The sequence below is a fragment of the Pleurodeles waltl genome, chromosome 1_2, assembly GCF_031143425.1.
Source record: "Pleurodeles waltl isolate 20211129_DDA chromosome 1_2, aPleWal1.hap1.20221129, whole genome shotgun sequence".
Taxonomy (NCBI): Eukaryota; Metazoa; Chordata; class Amphibia; order Caudata; family Salamandridae; genus Pleurodeles; species Pleurodeles waltl.
In genome coordinates this window covers 94,855,204-94,873,948 of record NC_090437.1, presented here as the reverse complement: position 1 = coordinate 94,873,948, position 18,745 = coordinate 94,855,204, and the positions used below count along the sequence as shown (strand labels likewise).

The following is an 18,745-nucleotide window of genomic DNA, read 5'->3' as shown; positions in this document are numbered from 1 at the left end:
TCACGTTACTAGGCATATTCAGGATCGCAAATAGGCGCCTCAGATTCAGAGAGGTGTTGCGGTTCGGGACGAAACCATTCTGATCTTCATGTACAAGAGTTGGTACATGGTCAAGCAGCCGGTTAGCCAGGATCTTACTTAGTATTTTGAAATCACTATTTAGCATTGACAGGGGGCGGAAGTCAGTCACTGATGGTTGTTTTGTTTTAGTCTTAGGGAGCAGAATCACTACCGCCTCTCTCATGGTGCTCGGCATTATTCCGATTCGTAGCGCTTCTGAGTATAACTCTACCAGCTGGGGAGCTAGTTGTTTCTCAAATTTCTTGTAGAAATCCATGGGGAGGCCATCTGTCCCAGGGGTCTTCCCAGGGGCCAGTTGCGCTATGGCTTCGCTAACCTCCAACAGTGTTACTGGGCCTCCCAAGCAAGCCCTATCTTCAGCAGTCAGGCTTGGCACGGGTATCTGCCGTAAGTAATTATCAAAGACTTCCGTGCTAATTTCCTCCGGCTTCGCATAGAGATAGGTGTAGTATTCTTTGAAGGCGTTATTCACTGTACATGGTCCACTTCTGCCTATCCCTTCCTTATCTAGTAGATTCGTTATGGGCTCGGCGTCTCCCCACGGTCTTACCAACCATGCTAGCATTTTCCCAGACCTACCCTCTTCTGACTGTAAGAAGGTGAAATATTTTTGTGTATGGTGGCATCTGAGTTGTTCTTCGGTCTGTGAGTGTTCCTTTCTTGCCTGATTGTACTCTTCATTCCCTGTTGTGTCCGACCCCTGTCTCAGTTCCTTCTCATGTATTATCTTCTCTAGTCTGGTCAGTTCTCTTTCGAGTGTTCGACGAATTCCGACCGATTGTCCCATACAAAAACCCCTTGTTACCACCTTAAGGGCTTCCCATTCGGTTGCTCTAGTGGCGGTGGATCCGTTGTTAGTTTGAATGTGGTCAGTCAGGTGCTGCCTCAGGGTGTCTCTATATGCTGGGTCTTCAAGCGCTGACGGAGTTAGTCTCCAGGTCGGTATGGGGGGCCTAACCTCTGTCGCTCTCCATGTTACTAGCAGGGGATTATGGTCAGATAATGTGCGACCTAAATATTCTGAGTGGGTCATCCCCCGCATAAGGTCTGCTGTACATACCACCCTGTCAATTCTGGTATGGAGTCGGTGGAGACCCGAGTAGAATGAGTAGTCCCTGTCGTGCAGATGGTGCTCCCGCCAGACATCCAATAGTCCCCATAAATTCAACCATTCACTGAGCTTCCCGGCTATCTTACTTGCCATTGCACCCTGCAGCGGAGGGGTAGATCTATCGAGGTCTACATCTAGTATACTATTGAAGTCCCCTCCAATCAGGAGCTCTCCTCTCCTTTGACAGGTGAGGTGGCTCGAGAGTTTTGTTAGGAAGGGGATCTGGTCCTGGTTAGGGGCATACATGCAGCACAGAACTATCGGTTTACCGTGCAATCTACCCTCCAGAATCACAAACCTCCCCTCCCGGTCTATGTTGGAGGCTTCAATCTCTAGCGGGACCCCTGCTCGAACCCAGATCATTACTCCTCTTGCAAATGCGGAGTACTCTGTTGCGTACACCCGCCCCCTCCATCTCCGTCTTAGTCTCTCGGGTTCCCCTACTGCCAGGTGGGTCTCCTGCAACATTGCCACCTGCATATTCCTCCTTTTTAAGTAAGCCAGTATTTTGTGTCGTTTATTCGGTGACCCCATCCCCCTAACGTTCCACGTTAAGAAGTTGTATTCTGCCATTTTGGAGTTTCACTAGTTTATGCCGGTTGCACTTTACCCCTTTTACTTTCAGCTCTCCCCCGTTCAGTAATGGAGTACCACTATTTTCAAACCATTCACCACCCCTTGCCATCTTAACTCGTAACTGTTTCTCCCAACTCCCCCTCCCCCTCCCCAGGGCACCTCTCAAACAGCAGGCTGCCCATAACAGACAAACCTGTGCAACAGTGCAACTTGTGTCAACTTTTATTTGCTGTTCTCGCCAGTCTACTTGTACAGGCGAGATTCTAGTAGGGGGGTGGCCCTGCACGGAGGGGCCTCTCTTACATCAAGATCAGCCGCCCGGGGTTGTCCAGAAAAGCCTTGGGGGTCAAAGTCATCTGTTTCCAACGAGTCACCACGCAGCGCCATGCCACTATACCTTCCTCTTGGATCAGGGGCTGACCGTCACAATTCAGTCCGCACCGGGGAGGCTCCGGGTACCCTCACCCCTGGGATGTCATTAGGCCTGTTACGATGCCTCTCCTCTTAGGGTCCGTCAGGTAGGGCCCGGCCTCCAGTCAGCCCCACCGCTCCCTCGCGGTGTCGCCCCAAGCCCCACCGCAAGGTAGGCGGTTCCTCCTGTTCGCCTTCCGCTCCCCGGTCCATGCCCAGCGTTCTCCTCCACCAGGGGGGGCAAACCTGCTTCGTGTTCGCCGCGGTAGGGGCCCCAGTTCTCCTCTAGGCCCCCCCGCCTCGGTCCCCAAAATCGCCTCGCAGGCCAGAGCAGCAGGGCCCTTCAAGTCCCGCTCGCGGGGCCGCAAGGGCCACGATCCCACCGGCCCTGCCCCTCTCACCAGTGGCTCCCGCGCGGGCACCTCACTCGCCGACGGGCCCCGGGAGGGCGGGGGTCACCTCAGGCTCCGGCTCCGGTCCAGGATGCCCCTCCGAAGCATTGCACAGCCGCAGAGGCGGGTGCGCACCAGTCCTCTCTAGGGCGCGGTCCGCGAGGACAGCGCGGCGGCAGGTCCGAAGGCCCAGGAGTCTGCCGGAGGCAGGCAATGTCCCCAGGAGCGCTCGTCTCGGGGTCAGGTGATGCCCAGCACCCTCACTTGGGTCCCCGCTCCTTTCCGGGCTTAGACTGCCCCGGGGACGGTATAAATGAAGGATAAAGTTCCGGCCCCTCCGGAGCAGCAGAATTAGGCGTGTGCCATTTTCAACCGCTTGGCCACGCCCCGACACAGTTGCACCTTTAGTCCTTTTCTCCAGGGCCCAGAGGCAAAGGATGCAGGGGGTCCTTAGGCATTGGGTTTGTCCGTCTGGAAGCACTCGTAACCAGGGTGTCCTGTGTGGTGAGGCTGCAGGCATCATTTGGGAGTCCGGCAAGAGGGATCCATTGTGGACTCAAGGTCAGGGGAGCCCGGGAATGTCATTGGCACCAGTGACCCACCTCAGATGGGGTCGGGGAGACGGGTGCAGTCAGTGGCATAACAAAACTTCAGAGGGCACCCCTGCAAAGTACCTTGGGGGGGGGCCTCCACCCTGGACCCAGTCAGGGGCCTGCCACCCGTGCACAGGAGGCCCTCTGGAGCTCAGGGGCCTCATCGCACCACAGGGGCATATCTGCTCATGCAGATATGCCCTCACATGTAATATAATGCACCCTGCCTTAGGGCTGAAAGTCCTGCAGGCCTGTAGAGGGGTGACTTACATATATTGCAGGCTGTGTTTAAGGGATATGGCACGCAGGCTGTGCGCCACATCGTGTTTTCACTTTTGTCTGCACCAAGACACGCAGCCTGCAATGGCAGCCTGTCATGTGCTTGGTTAGGGGTTTCCTAGGGTGGCACAATTCGTGCTGCAGCCCTTAGGGACCCTCCTTAGTACCCCAAGCCCTAGGTACCAGGAGTACCATTTAATAGGGACTTACAGTGGGTGCTAAAGGTTTTTCCAATTGGGAAAAATGACTGTGCAGTTTTGGGGGAAAGAGATCTGACACTAGGGTCCTGGTTAGCAGTAACCCAGTGCACTTTCAGTCAAAATTATACCAGAAAACAGGCAAAAAGTGGGGAGGTGAAGATGTCAAAAGAGGCACTTTCCTACAGGATGTGTGACATTACTGCTGTTATTTTTACAAAATAAATAATTGGGAAGATGTTTTCAAGAAGATCATTTGTAGTATATTGGAGGGATTTTTGTCCGTCATGAGTTAAGAAAAGTGAGAATGGTAATGGATATTTGGGTGCAATAAGGAAGAGATTTTGTACAACTACATCAAGGTATTAAATACGTATGATAATTCTACGACTAAATAATTTCACCATTACACTTTTTGTCGCATAAGACAGGCTGCGCACTGACAGCAGAATGACTTTGCTCTGTAGTCAGCAATGGGACGTGACCTCAGAGCCAGTCCTCTATAAATATGCCAGGGCACAGATCGCAGGCCGCATGCCTATTGATTGGCTCCCACTGCAGAGAATTCTGACTTTCGTGGCACGGAGAGGAAATTCTGAGGCCAGCTCATTTCGTGAGTGTTGACTTTAAATCGTAAATCCTCGGTGCTTCCCTACATAAAGGAATACTTATTCTTACTCCTTTCAAGGAGATACAAATATATATTTGTGGCTTATGGGATGGTGAACCCTATTTGATCTGTTATGTTTTTTAAACAAACTGCGTGCGAGTGAAAGGTGGACTGTGAAGTCTCCCCACTCCCTTTGAGAACCAGGTTTCGGTTGCAAGCGGAGTACACCACCACCGCGGGTCTGAAAAATGTAAATATAGACTCAGGAAATGAGTGCACGCATCAATATGCGACAAATGAGTACCTATGTGTGCCGAAATGCGTAAGTCTACCTTGGGAGCAGCACAAAACAGATTTCTGCTACTGCAGATCTTTTACAGTTTCAAAACACGTGTTTTCTGCTTGAAGGTGGAAAATAGAAAAGCTATCAAAGAAATTCATTATTTAAAATCGTACAAGTGACAAATGACTATGGTAGTCCGTTTGTGTTGAATTAATTAATAAGGGTATTTTGATAAGTCAACTTTTCTTAATGTACTGTCTGGTTACAGAAGTGGCATCTGAGTATAAGGAATACATGCGAATATGACACTGGGTTAAACCCAGAGACACCTGAAGTTGTTAGATCTTGTGCAGAGGGAAACCTTATGTCATGAATACTTTAAAAAATACAGTAAGAAAACGTTCAGAAATACAGTGGGATTTATCTCTGTGGAAGAAAAAACTCTAAAAAAAAAAATGAATACCTAAACCTTTATGAACGTGTTCACTTCTCTGAACTTATCTGCTAAAGGTTTGTTGTTCTCAAAATATTTTTTATGGATTCTCATACAAAAGGGTTAGATCACCATAATTAAATACCTCTCCTGGACTGATTCATTAAAAGCCAAACAGCGTTCTTATTATAACGTTCTATTACAATAAGGACTGCTATTCTGTAATGCTAACCTGTTTGATCAAACAACCTAGACAGAAGTAGACTAAGGAAAAGGTGTATCTAAAACTCTAAATGAGGATGATTTTTATAAAATAATAAAATAACATTCCTTGCAACAAATGTACAAATATAACGACCAGGTATACATTAAAGCACCAACAAAGTGATGAATAAATAGATACCTAATGAAAGCACAGACTATTGAGAAACTGTCCCACAAAGAAGTCTATGGAATATAGGTAGGATTTACCACTTGATGATGATACCTAAAAGGATATGCTGATACACAGAATAACCAACTCTTTGCTTTGATAGGATTTATTTATTTCCCAACGATTGGATGGGCGATCCATCAAAATGATTGGATTTTGTGGATGGTTACAGCGTTCCAATTTTTAGATGGATGTCAGTTCGGCATGTTTCCAAGCCACTGGGAAGCAAAATCCAAACTCAGACATGGCATCTCTAGGAGATGGTTACACAAAGCTCTTAAAGGGACAGAGGCTGCATGCTCTACGTTGGGTGATACCTGCAGACTCCATGGGGCAGTTCAATATTGAAATGGTATGCTATTTTATTTGTACTGTTGGCTTGAAAATTCCACCACTGAGTTGTTTTATATATGTTATTCAACATCTACATGCCTTCACTTGTATTCTTCTGACAATGAGGTTTTCACTGTGTCGCATGACCAGTACTGTTTCTTTGTAATAATACAATAATACAATATATTAACCAAAACAATGTCCCATTTTGTTCCAATTAGCTTTATGTGATGGAGTTAAAATAGTTTTTGTGGCTGTTACAGGTTTGATGAAACATCCCTGGATCCCTCTTTGGGGTATTCCACTGCATCCTCCCTCTACTGGGGCCTTCATTAGACCTTCCGGGGACACAGATGTGCAATCGTAGTTGTAATCTCAAGGAATTCCCAATATATTATTCGGGGGGGGGGGGGGGGGGGCAATCAGTTTATGTTAAGCTACCATGTCCACACAAAGGTTTCTCAAAATGATATATAGTACCACGGGGATGTCAGAGTGACTAGAGGGAAATCAGAGCACAGACCTCCGGCATACACTGTAAAATGGTTTCTGTTTGAAGATTTCTATTAGTTAAGTGCCTGATTATGCACACACACACAAATACAACTCAAAATACTCAACAGAAAAATTATGTTAGTAACACGTGTCAGCCACAATGAAGAATCTACAAAGTTGTGCCCTAGCAAACGAAACATAGTTTAAAATTAATTTTCACTCAAGGTTTGGTTTTTAAAATCTTACCTGTCTCAGCCACACGTTGGTCGTCATTAATTGTTTTTTTTCATCCTTAGAAAATATAAAAGCAAATTAATGAACGGCGTGTATAGTTGCAAACTTAAAATTGCATCACTGTATTGTTATTCCACAAATCACCATAAACACTTTTAATTCGAATTAAACTGAGAATCAGTTAGGGTCAAACTGTACTGTTTATGCTACTTACTGTTTCCTGATCCTAAAATATTACCGACACCGCTGGCATTCTTAGTTGTCCTATATCCCTACAGATCTGCCACCTTTCAGCTGGAGGCTCCATGTGTGAAATAGGAGGCCAAATGAGGAATCACCTGGGGAATCAGGCATGGAATTACAGAGTCCCTGTATGTTCCTCATTTCTAAGGTACCCTTCAAGGACCACCCACAATACCTGGTAATTCCACTCAGTAATGCCCCCTGTATAATTAAAAATTGGGAAGGGGAAGTTACGGGGCCAAACTCCGGGAACCTCAGAATGAGGCTATAGTGTCACCCACCAGATACCAGAGAGAAAATTGTGGGTTTATTAGTGAAAAGAAACTTGTTTGGCTCCTACCAAACCAAGATATCTAAAGCAACGGTCCTCAGTGAAAGCGACCAGAACCAGCACTGTGCAATTCACTGTGACTGGATTAAAGGGACAAAACAAAAGTTTATAGAAGCGAAAGCAATACAACGAAAGAATGCAAAAAAAAAAAAAAAAAAAACACCAGCAAATGTACTCTGCAAAACACAAAGTTGTAAGTAAAAGAAAGAGAATAACCCCTAAAATATTTACATTTCTCACCTAATTGTTTGCACGTGCATGTACTCTGGGATATCGAGAGAATATGATAGTGTTCCCAATCCCTGGAGCCTACGAGCAACCACTAATCCTAAACCAGTTAAAATGTAGTCTGAAGGCTAATACATCGGCCAATACAGTTAAAACCAGAGATCCCCGGTTGCAGGGAGATTCTTTATAACCAACTAATACCAGTCAATTAATATAATTATTGGGTGCATATGGTAATACATTCTATCAAGTTTGACTTTCAACACTACAATTCAGTTCAAATCTATATTTCGGCCAAGGATATGGCCATTCAAGTGCAATAAAAATAACAGATACAGAATAACACAGTACAGGTCACAAAATCAGCACAGTAAAAGTCGCAGACTTAGCTAAAACCATTAGTAATCATTCATAAAATGAGCCATTCGTCTATTCACCTCCAGGTATAAAATACATATTACTAACCAGAGTTGAAAGCAGCCGCCTTGAGGGTGCCATATGTCCCATCCCTAGAGCATTTACTGCATGGGAGACTCACTGAACTGAAGCAATCTCCAAGTGGTAGAAATTTGTGATGCTGTCTTTCACTGTGTAAAATCTGTACTCATACGCATAAAATATAGGTATGGACTACAGAGGTTGAGTCCTGGCAATTATGGAGGGTGATTCGGGGGGCTTAGACCTATACTTTAAAGAACATGATAAGTATGCATGCATGCATTAAGTATGTATTGACCAGAAAAAGACAATACATGCACCTTAATGGATTCTATTTGGGGGGAATATACGCAACATATACGCACATTTTGCACACCATATGTAAATGGTTGTAAAAAGTGAGTTTCCAGCTAGGGAGCAACCTGTGAACAACCCCGTAAGCAGTACCCTTTTTGATATTTACAAGAACTTGTACATACAATAACGTGTATACAAGGATAGCTCTATATTCCCACAAGGACCAGGGTGATTCTATGTAAGCCAAACAGTTGTCCCATGGACATACCTCGCATTTGTTTAAGAGGTAATTAAATGAATTATGTCTCTGTTTGTTCCCATCATGTCTCAATCTAGTGTATGCCAGTAAACATTCAAAACAAAATCAATTAAAACCATGTTTTCTCTTTGTTCCAGTTTTTAGTTATTTGTCAAATCTCACAAAGGTACAATATGTGCAGAAAATGCAGTGCTAGACAAAATTAAGCATACATACAAAAACTGCAATAGACACGGTACCATGCCCATGATTTATGGATTATACACTGGTTTTAGAGGGGCTTTTCTAGTCCTATGCATTCCCTCCACAAGAAGCAATTCAGTGAAAAACCAAGGGTTGTGTCTACTGAATCAATTACCAGGTCTCACCAGGACAATAGTCATCTGGCTAAAGCATCGGGGACAACAGAAAAAAGTGAGCTAAGTCTGGGTATTTGCACTCACAGAACAACTCCAGTCACGGATTATCAGCTACTCACATACTCACCAAATGCGTGTCAAAATGTGGCGGCTCTAAGAGTAGTCACCAGACTAAGAGGTCAATCATTACATAACCCCAAATCTGTCACATAACAGGCAAATTGGCACAGTGCATAAATTACCAGTGAACTCGTAGACCCATACCTCAGAGCTGATTACTATACAGAGCCTAACACTCCATATACTCGCAAGAAGGTGACATTCTTGGACCCTTCGGTCAGTCCAGACGACCAAGAGACTCCTCACCCGAGCGCAGTGGGACCTTCCTTTACTCCAAGTGGTCCCTCAACACATTTTTTAGAGTATGGGCAACAAAAGAGAGGGAAACTGAGGGGGGAGAGGAAAGAGGAGGGGGTAAGGATGGGAGGGTCCCAACTATCAACCAAAGGAGAGGCAAACTTGCAATAAGAATAACAGTTGATAACCACTCATAACACTCAATCACCAATAGAATTACCAACTACTCTCTCTTGTCCTCAATAGCCAACCAGGTGCCTTCTTCCCCAATAATATACTTGCATAAAGGGACCACGGTCCCAAAAAGTGTTTCAGAGGAGCCACAAAAATTAATAAAGTATGTGAACATTACAATGGGTTTTGAATGAATATAGTTGTCACGTAACCACAATGGTATTCACCTGCTGTATTAGAGGTGGTAGTGTGGTACCCGAATTTAAATCTTAACAAAGGAAGTGGCATGTTCAGTGGAATTTATATTAGGTATTACACTATGGCACGCTACTCAGATTATCTCATATTGATATCAGCTAAAATAAATAAAGCGAGACATCGAGATTGTACCTGTAAAACATCACGGCAAAAGAGTGTGTCAGCCAGTGACATAGTCACCCAGTGAGGATACCTACTCAGGTGAACTGTTTATGGCAGAGGTCTTTGCTATCACAACAGGCAACTGTCTAGTGTCTAGGAAGAACATGTGCGTACCCATCATAGCCATCTTGATGCAAGGTATTCACCTGGGATGGAGAAATAGATCCCGAAGTGTCAGACTTCAGCCTTAACGTCCCCCAAAGCAAGATGCGTCAACTTTAAGGAATTTTGACCATTGTGCTAAACTGCTGACAAAGGATAGTTTTAAGCATCGAGCAACGGTGTCGGAAAGTAGAAAGCTGGTATGCAGCAGCTACTTTGTACACGGAGGCCATGTTTGTAGACAACAAAAAATGGAGGTAAGACAAATGGCTAAGTAACTGGTTCAGTCCAGTTCTTTGGTGGTTAATGAACATAGGCGGTTTAGTAATTCGAGTAGCACATATTACCTCTTGTCCCTGGAATCTCAGGAAAGAAGTCCATCTGCAAGCTTACTGAATGTAACAAAAAGTATGTGTAAGTTTTGAATCCAAGAATGAAGCAAGCAAAACATGATTGGAGGGTGGCTCCTTTAAACCTACTGGGGGCTATGCTTGGGCCGTGATTTGGATGCTCGCTAAGATGGCTGCTTGAGTGTGGAGCTCCAACAGGTGGCCTTCACTATGTCATGTTTTGAGATGTTAATAGTTTTATTAAGCACACAAATGCCTATACAAGTGTCCTGGTGCTGAGTAGAACACAGAACTGAAATTAAAAAGAGCAGTATGAACTCTACTGCCCATAAAGCCAGGTCTTCAAGGCCCTTTGAAAGCACAATAGTTCTTGCATCCTGCGCAGTCTCACAGAGACTGCATTCCATAGTTTGGCAGCTGATAATGAAAAGGACCTAATTCCAGTGCGAACCCAATTAAACCTTGGTATTGCCAGAAGGGATGCATCAATGGAGCAAAGAGTAGGGCAGGGAACATATGAAGTGATCCTTCTCCTAAAGCAGAAAGGGCCAGTGTGATTGAAAGCTCTGTGAACATGACAAAGGGATTTACAAGTTATCCTCTTAGCCACCAGAAGCCAATAAAGTGTATCCAATGAGGCAGAGGAATATTGAAGTAAGCCAAGGCCCAATTTATCTACAGCATTTTGAATGTGGTGTTGCGATTTCAACAACTGTAAAGAGGCTCCCAGGAAAGGAAGAATACAATACTCCAGGTGATTCAGAATGGTAACCTGGCCCACCATCAGACATACCAAGAGTGCAGATAGTGGATGGAGTGGTACAATTTTCCTCAGAACTCAAAGCAAAAGGAAATAGGAGAAGGACAGATTGTGAACTTCTTTTTTAAGGGAGAGCTCTGACTCTAAATCAAAGCTTATATTTTTTACCATCTTAGTAGGCCCTAGGAGGGTCAGACCCAACGGGGGCCCATAGTAGGAAGGTAAAGGCCGGATGGGTTGAGTATAGATTACTCATAACACCTCAGTATTTTTAGAATCAAATTTCAGGGTATATTTCAAGAAGGTAGTGAAAAATGCCATGCACTGGTGAAACGCTCCTGGGGTGCTGATCCCCTGCCTGTTCATGGCTATAATTAGCTAAGAATCATCCACATAATTCATACAATCAAGACCGAATGATTTTGCCTATTTTGTCAATGGACTGATGGCAAAAAGAGCGGGCCTTGATGCCGACCACTGAGGCACTCCTTGGTTCAGTGCGTTGAATTCTGAAAAAACAGGAGGCAGTTAAACTGCCTGACATCTGCCCTTCAGATAGCATTTAGGTCACTGGTCTGCTGACCCACAGGTCCCGGCTTCTGGCAGCCTGGATAAAAAGATGGTATGTGACACTGAATCGACTGCAGCAGACAACTCTAACAGAATTTATGCTGCTGAATGCAGACATTCTAAGATCATCAAAGGGCGACAATAGGGACGTTTCTTTATTTTGTGCCAGGCCAATCCAGACTTCACAGACTAGAGGGTCTGATGTGGTACCAAAAAAATCAGAAATAAGCCAACTAATACACTTCACAAGCATTTTTGCCACAAAGAGCAGCAGCGAGATGGTCTAAAAGTTGGAAAAGGTTGATTGGTCGACAATGGGTGTCTTTAGAAGGGGACAATCAATGCTTTTTTCCAATCCTCAGTGTTAGAAATGGGGTCTTTGGTTGGCAGTCAGGTTACCCCCTGTCCAGCAAGAACCCTCACTCTAGTCAGGGTAAGTCACACACAATCCGAATTATCCTATGCCCGCCCTCTGGTAGCTTGGCACTGAGCAGTCAGACTTAACTTAGGAGGCAATGTGTAAAGTATTAGTGCAATAAATCATACAACAGCACCACAAAAATACACCACACAGTGTTTAGAAAAATATATAATATTTATCTGATAAGATGCAGGTCAAAATGATTAAAATGCAATAAGTATACGTTGAGATATCACTGAAAAGTGATATAAAGTGTCTTCAGTCTTTTTAAAGCAAACAAAGGCCCTCAATATAACCTTGGCGGTAAATCCCGCTTTCCATCGTGCTGAAGGCCGCCAACATAACGTGGCGGCGGAATTCCGCTACAGGTATTACGACCCATATCTCGGAATCCGCCACAATACAGACATCAACACAAGTCCGCCACACCAAAGGTCAGTGATAAACTGCCGATACCAAAACCTACACCGTCACGCCAACAAGAATACACCCACACTATCACAACCCACGAATCAACGCGGCTGTCTTACAACCGCGTTAATCCATTAGCGGTACACACCGCCGCGCTCCAAATACACACACATTTACAAAACACAACCACATTGGACAATTCCAAATACACACACCTGATACACATACACCCACACACTCACAACACTATAAGACACACACCCACATTACCCACAAACCCTTACAACAACTTTTTTTTAAAAAAAGCTGTGAGAGAGAATAGCAAACCCAACACCAGCATCCACAGGCACACAACACCATCACTCATACAACATCCACGCACCTCAAACAACACACACCAACACAATACATCACACAGCACAATAAACAGCACCTCACACATCACCTACACAACATCATGGCACCTCAAAGACACCCCAGGTTTTCAGAGGAGGAGCTCAGGTTCATGGTGGAAGAAATCATCCAGGTAGAGCCACAGCTTTTTGGATCACAGGTGCAGCACACCTCCATTGCTAGGAAGATGGAGCTATGGCGGAGAATCGTCGACAGGGTCAACGCAGTGGGACAGAATCCAAGAACACAGGATGACATCAGGAAGAGGTGGAACGACCTACGGGGGAAGGTGCGTTCTGTGGTATCCAGACACCAGATTGCTGTACAGAGGACTGGCGGTGGACCCCACCTCCTCCCCCACAAATAACAAGATGGGAGGAGCAAGTCTTGGCAATACTGCATCCTGAGGGCCTCGCAAGAGTAACAGGAGGACTGGACTCTGGTAAGTTATATCCTATTTACCAAATCCCCGCACCCCTAACTGCATGCCATCACATACCCCCACCCTCACACTCACCCCATGACGCCAACACCTCACATATGCCCCAATATCACAACCCACACACCCAAATACCAAGGCCCTGCATGCAACACCTATGCATGGACCCCCATCACCAAAGCATGTCCAGTACAGATACCCACACAGACACCAAACCAACTATCACAAAAGGGCAAACACAATAATGCAAGCACAGGAGTAGAGGGTACCTCACCCAATGCACAAGATGGCACACACAGATACTAAAACTATGCATTTACACCCCATGAGAACCCATACCCAACGTCACCGGACAGGAGGTGCCAGACATATCCAGTCCCCCCACAGAAGATGCCCACAGTGATGACAGCAGCTCTGGACACCTGGATCAAGATGACCAGCCCGGCCCATCTGGGACCTCTGGACAGTCGGTTCCCATGCCACTGTCACAAGCCACCACAGAACCGCCCCCCTCAGGAAACACCACCCCAGCCCCCACCCAGCGTGCCCATCCCTCTGTCCCCAGGACACGTCAATCAGCAGTGTGTCCACCACTACAGGGAACCCAGGCAAACCCACCAACCCAAGAAAATCAGGGACCTGGGGTCAGTGGCAGTGGGCACACAGTTCAGGGGACAGAGGCACAGGATAACAGGGAAGCTGGGAGGACTGCTGTGCGACAGGGGGAGGACAGGCCCAGGGAACTGACACTCCACGAGGCACTCTCCAACATCATGGGGGCATACCACCATTCCGAGGAGACCATGAGCACGGTACTGGCCAAGTTTCAGGAGACTCAGCAGCTGCAGGAGGAACACTACCTTGGGATCAGGGAGGACTTGAAGTCCATTAACACCACCCTGGTCACCATTGCAGGGGTGCTGGCAGACCTTGTCAACACCATAAGGGACACAGTGGCACACAAACGGGCCCCTGACACCAGCCTGGACAATGAACAGCCCTCCGCCTCCGCTAGTGGACAGGAGGCACCGCCATAGGAACAACAGGCCACCAGCACCCCACCCCCTGCAGAAGGAGAACCACCCCGCAAACTGTCCCTGAGATCCAGGAACAAGACAGAGAACATTGCCAAGACCCCCGCCAGGAAATAAGACCCTCCTGAATGTCGCCCTTCTGTCCCACTTTGTCACCCTGTCCACCTTAAACTACCATTGCTCCCCTTCCTATGCCCCATTGGACAATGCACCTGTGAGACCAAGAGACTGGACTCTACCATGGACATTCCTCCATTAGCACAGAAATAAACACCCTTGAATCACAAAACAATCTGGAGTCAGTCTGTGCTTTCACAAATGTGTAATTGCAACCTCTCTGAAATATAGCAATGTCGTGGTACTTGTTCACATACCAATGTTACACAGTTGTTGGCCAGCAGTAAACATAGCAGAGGGCACAAAGTGGGACCCAGATCTGTGAAATGGAAAGCCAAAGTGACAAGTCAGGGTCCATACACAGAGGTAAAAAGGCAGATTTATGCTAGGTCCTACAATAGTATGAGTTGTGGGAAGCAGTACCATCCTCTTACCTGTTTCTCACTGGAAGTATTGCATGATGATGTTGTTACGGTTGTCTACATCTTCTTCTGCCTCCTCTTCTTCGCTGTCCACAGGCTCCACAGCTGCCACAAGACCCGCATCAGGCCCATCCTCCCGCAGAAAAGGAACCTGGAGTCGCAAAGCCAGGTTGTGCAACATACAGCAGGCCATGATGATCTGGCACACCTTCTTCGGTGAGTAGTATAGGGATCCACCTGTCAGATGGAGGCACCGGAATCTGGCCTTTAGGAGGCCAAAGGTGCGCTCTATTATCCTCCTAGTTCGCCCATGTGCCTCATTGTAGCGTTTCTCTGCCCTTGTCCTGGGATTCCGCACTGGGGTCAGTACCCATGACAGGTTGGGGTAACCAGATAACCTGCAAATATCGAGGGACAACTGTTAGACATCCTCCAAACATTAGGGAATCTCCCATACCCAGACAGAAAATGAAACTGTGTGGGGACCTTGGGCTCACCTATTAGCCACACACGGTGCCTCTGAAGTTGCCCCATCACATAAGGGATGCTGCTATTCCTCAAAATGTAAGCGTCATGCACAGAGCCAGGATACTTGGCATTCACATGGGAGATGTACTGGTCTGCCAAACACACCATCTGCACATTCATTGAATGGTAGCTTTTCCGGTTTCTGTACGGGGGGAACAAATGCCACATGTGTCCAATCAATGGCACCAATTATGTTGGGGATATGTCCCAGGGCATAAAAGTCACCTTTCACTGTGGGCAGATCCTCCACCGGAGGGAAAACGATGTAGCTGCGAATGTGTTTCAGCAGGGCAGATAACACTCTGGACAACACATTAGAAAACATTGGCAGTGACATCCCTGATGCCATAGCTACTGTTGTTTGAAAAGACTCACTTGCCAGGAAATGGAGCACTGACAGGACCTGCACTAGAGGGGGGATTCGCGTTGGATGGCGGATAGCTGACATCAGGTCTGGCTCCAATTGTTGCACGATCAAGTCTGTAAGTGATAATGATGTGTCTGTTTTCCATTGTCGACAGGTCCACCAGGGGTCTGTACACCGGAGGATGCCGCCATCTCATCACCTGCCCCAGCGGACGTGCCCTATGGAGGAGAACGGTGAGCAGAGGGTCATACACCACATTGGTTTCACAAGGCTGTTTAGCACAATCATTACATTTTCTCTATGTGCCTTTGTCTGCCCATATTCCTGGCCTGATTAGGTGTGACGCAGTTAGTTGGCCTCCCATGTGGCCCCCTGAAATGGCAGCTGCCTGACCTGTAAGGTGGTACAAGGGGAAATGAGGTAACTGCGCTGGCGTTGTGCAGCGTTGCGGTAGGCGGTTGAAGACCACTACGCAATTCAGCATTGGTTATCATTGAGCCCCATGGGTTCCAGGAGCCAATGACGATGTACGCCGGCGGTGACGGTACGCACCACCGCGGACGTGACCGCCATTTTCTATCTGTTCACTCACTTGATACCTGACCTTCAACAGGAGAGAACCTACACTGCAAGTGCTGCTGTGACCTGCGTCAGGAAGACAATGGCTACAATGTCTGGGGAAAGGGCCCCTGCCATCACTGCGGAGGAGTTGGAGAAACTGGTGGATGGCATCCTCCCCCAGTACACACAACTCTATGGTCCTCCAGACAAACCGGGTTGTGCATGGTGGATGGCACATGATTGTATGGAGTGTCGTGGATGGAAGAGACGGGTGGGGGGACAGGCCAGCATGTGAGGATGGTGTGTGTGTGTATTTCTGGGCCAGGGTGGGAGGTTTGTGGCCAATGTGTGAGAAGAAATGTACGGGGGAGTAACATCCATTCTTACTTCACTTTTTCTCTAGGTCAGCACCCACCAGAAGAAGGGGATTTGGGGTGCCATCACCAAAGAAGTGTGGACCCTGTGGATCTACCACAGACAGAGCACCCACTGCCGCAAAAGATGGGAGGACCTGCACAGCTGGAGCAAGAAGACGGCTGAGGTCCAGCTGGGGATGGCCTCCCAACGTGGAAGGGGTGTCCATCGCACCATGACCCCCCAGTGTACCGGATCCTGGCAGTGACATATCCTGAGTTGGATGGGCTCTTGAGGGCATCACAGCAGCCACAAGGGGATGCGTACACTCTCATTCAGCTGACTCTGCATGCTTGACGAGGGGTCTAGATGAGTGAGGTGGGCTGTGGGTTCCCCTAGGCCAGGTCAGACGCGCAAAGGTAGATCCATTGATTTGCAGCCTCATTCCCAGTCCAACCCCAAAGGTGGTATTTGCCTTCTACACCTAGTCAGGCTCCTATGGGTTCCAGCTGTGCATGAAATGGTTCTCTACAGAGTCCCCCATGGGCATGTGCTTTTCCCCTGCCCTGTTAGTGCATGGCTTAGTGCATAGGCCTGCTCCCTGTGTCTGCCAACGGTAGTGGTGTTGCAGGCATTGACCGTGTGTCTCTTGTGTCTTTCCCCCCCTTTTTGTTTTGTCACCCTGTCCTTGTGTGCATAAGCATCATCTGGCAGAGGAGCAGCGGCACCGGAGCAGGAGGGAGCTGCATCCCACATGGCCCTGGAGGGTGAAGTAACGGAGTCCGAAGGCACCAGTAGGACGGAGGGCGAGGGGAGCTCCACGATGGGGACAGGAGGAGACACCAGTGACAGCGACTCCTCCTCTGATGCGAGCTCCCTTGCGGTGGCGGGCACCTCTGTGCTCACCGCGTCAACAGGTACAGCAGCCACCCCCCCTACCAGCACTGCCCTCCCAGCAGCCCCTTATCGAGTTTCCTGTGCCCGCTCACCCTGGAGGGTGGCCATCTCCTTCACCCCAGGCACCTCAGGCCCTGCCCCAGTCAGCCCTGCTGCCCTCAGTGAGGAGGCATTTGACCTCCTGCGATTCCTCACTGTTGGGCAATCAACCATTTTGAATGCCATCCAGGGTGTTGAGAGGCATTTGCAGCAAACAAATGCATATCTGGAGGGCATTCATTCTGGCGTGGCGGCCCAACAGAGAGCATTTCAGGCTCTGGCCTCAGCACTGATGGCAGCCATTGTCCCTGTGTCCAGCCTCCCCCCTCCAACTTCCTCTACCCAGACCAAATCCCCTGTACCTTAGCCTATCCCAAGCACACTATCAGACCAACATGCACACTCATCAACACACAAGAGTGGATAGGGCAAACATAAGCACCACACATCCCACAGGCACTCACACAAGCACCATCCACATGCAGACACACTAACATCCACTGCCTCCACTGTGTCCCCCTCCTCCACGTCCTCCTTCTCCCTCCATGTCTCGTCTCCACTCACACCTGCATGCACTACATCTTCATCCACTACCTCCATCACCAGCACGCTCATCACCACACACCGCTCACATGCAATCACCACCCCCACTACCATGCACGCATCCCCTGTGTACTCTCCCAGTGTGTCTGTGAGCCCTCCTCCAAAAGTACACAAATGCAGGCACACACCCACCCAACAGCCATCCATCTCACAACAGCCTCCGGCCCATGCACCTTCACCCAAATTCAGCAGACGTACACCTCCTACAACCACTACATCTTCCTCCACTCCCAAACCCCCTCCATCTTCCCGTCCCAGTGTGTCTAAGAAACTCTTCCTGCTTAACATTGACCTCTTCCCTACACCTCCCCCCCGTCCTTCCCCTATGGCCAGGCTGTCCAGGTCCCAGCCCAGCACCTCAGCCATCAAATCATCCAGCACAGTGGTCTCAGCAGTCCGGTCACATTGCGGCCGCCACCTATCAGGGCTTCCAGTGTAGCACCTAGCGAGGCCAAGGAGCAGGCCACTCCACCACCTGCTAAGGTGAAGAAGGTGCCCACATGCCAGAAGGAGAAGCCACATCAACCACCTAGCAGGGGCTCCTCCAAGCCAAAAGGGGACAATGGCAAGGGACCAGCAGCGACATCAAAGGTGGAGAAGGGACACAAGGCGAAGAGCACCACAGGGCATGGAGGCTCTGGCTGAGGGACCATAGTCACCCCTTCTTTCAACCAGAACATCAACCTGTATGGCGGTGAACACCGCCACCTGCACGTCTGCTCCCTCAGCAACAGTCCCCATCATCATCCCCAGTGGGCAGCCATCCAAGGCTGCAGGAGACGTCCTGCTGTGTCCCTCCACTGGTGCAGA

The 18,745-nt window shown here is 48.0% G+C and overlaps 1 protein-coding gene across 1 annotated transcript in view; it reads right to left on the bottom strand.

The window, feature by feature from the left end:
- Nucleotides 1-18,745, bottom strand: part of CHRNB3 (cholinergic receptor nicotinic beta 3 subunit) — a 669,660-nt gene that overhangs the window by 303,512 nt on the left and 347,403 nt on the right. The window contains exon 3 of the mRNA XM_069236628.1: nucleotides 6,474-6,518. Coding sequence (XP_069092729.1) covers nucleotides 6,474-6,518 — 45 coding nt within the window. The remainder of the gene's footprint in view (nucleotides 1-6,473; nucleotides 6,519-18,745) is intronic.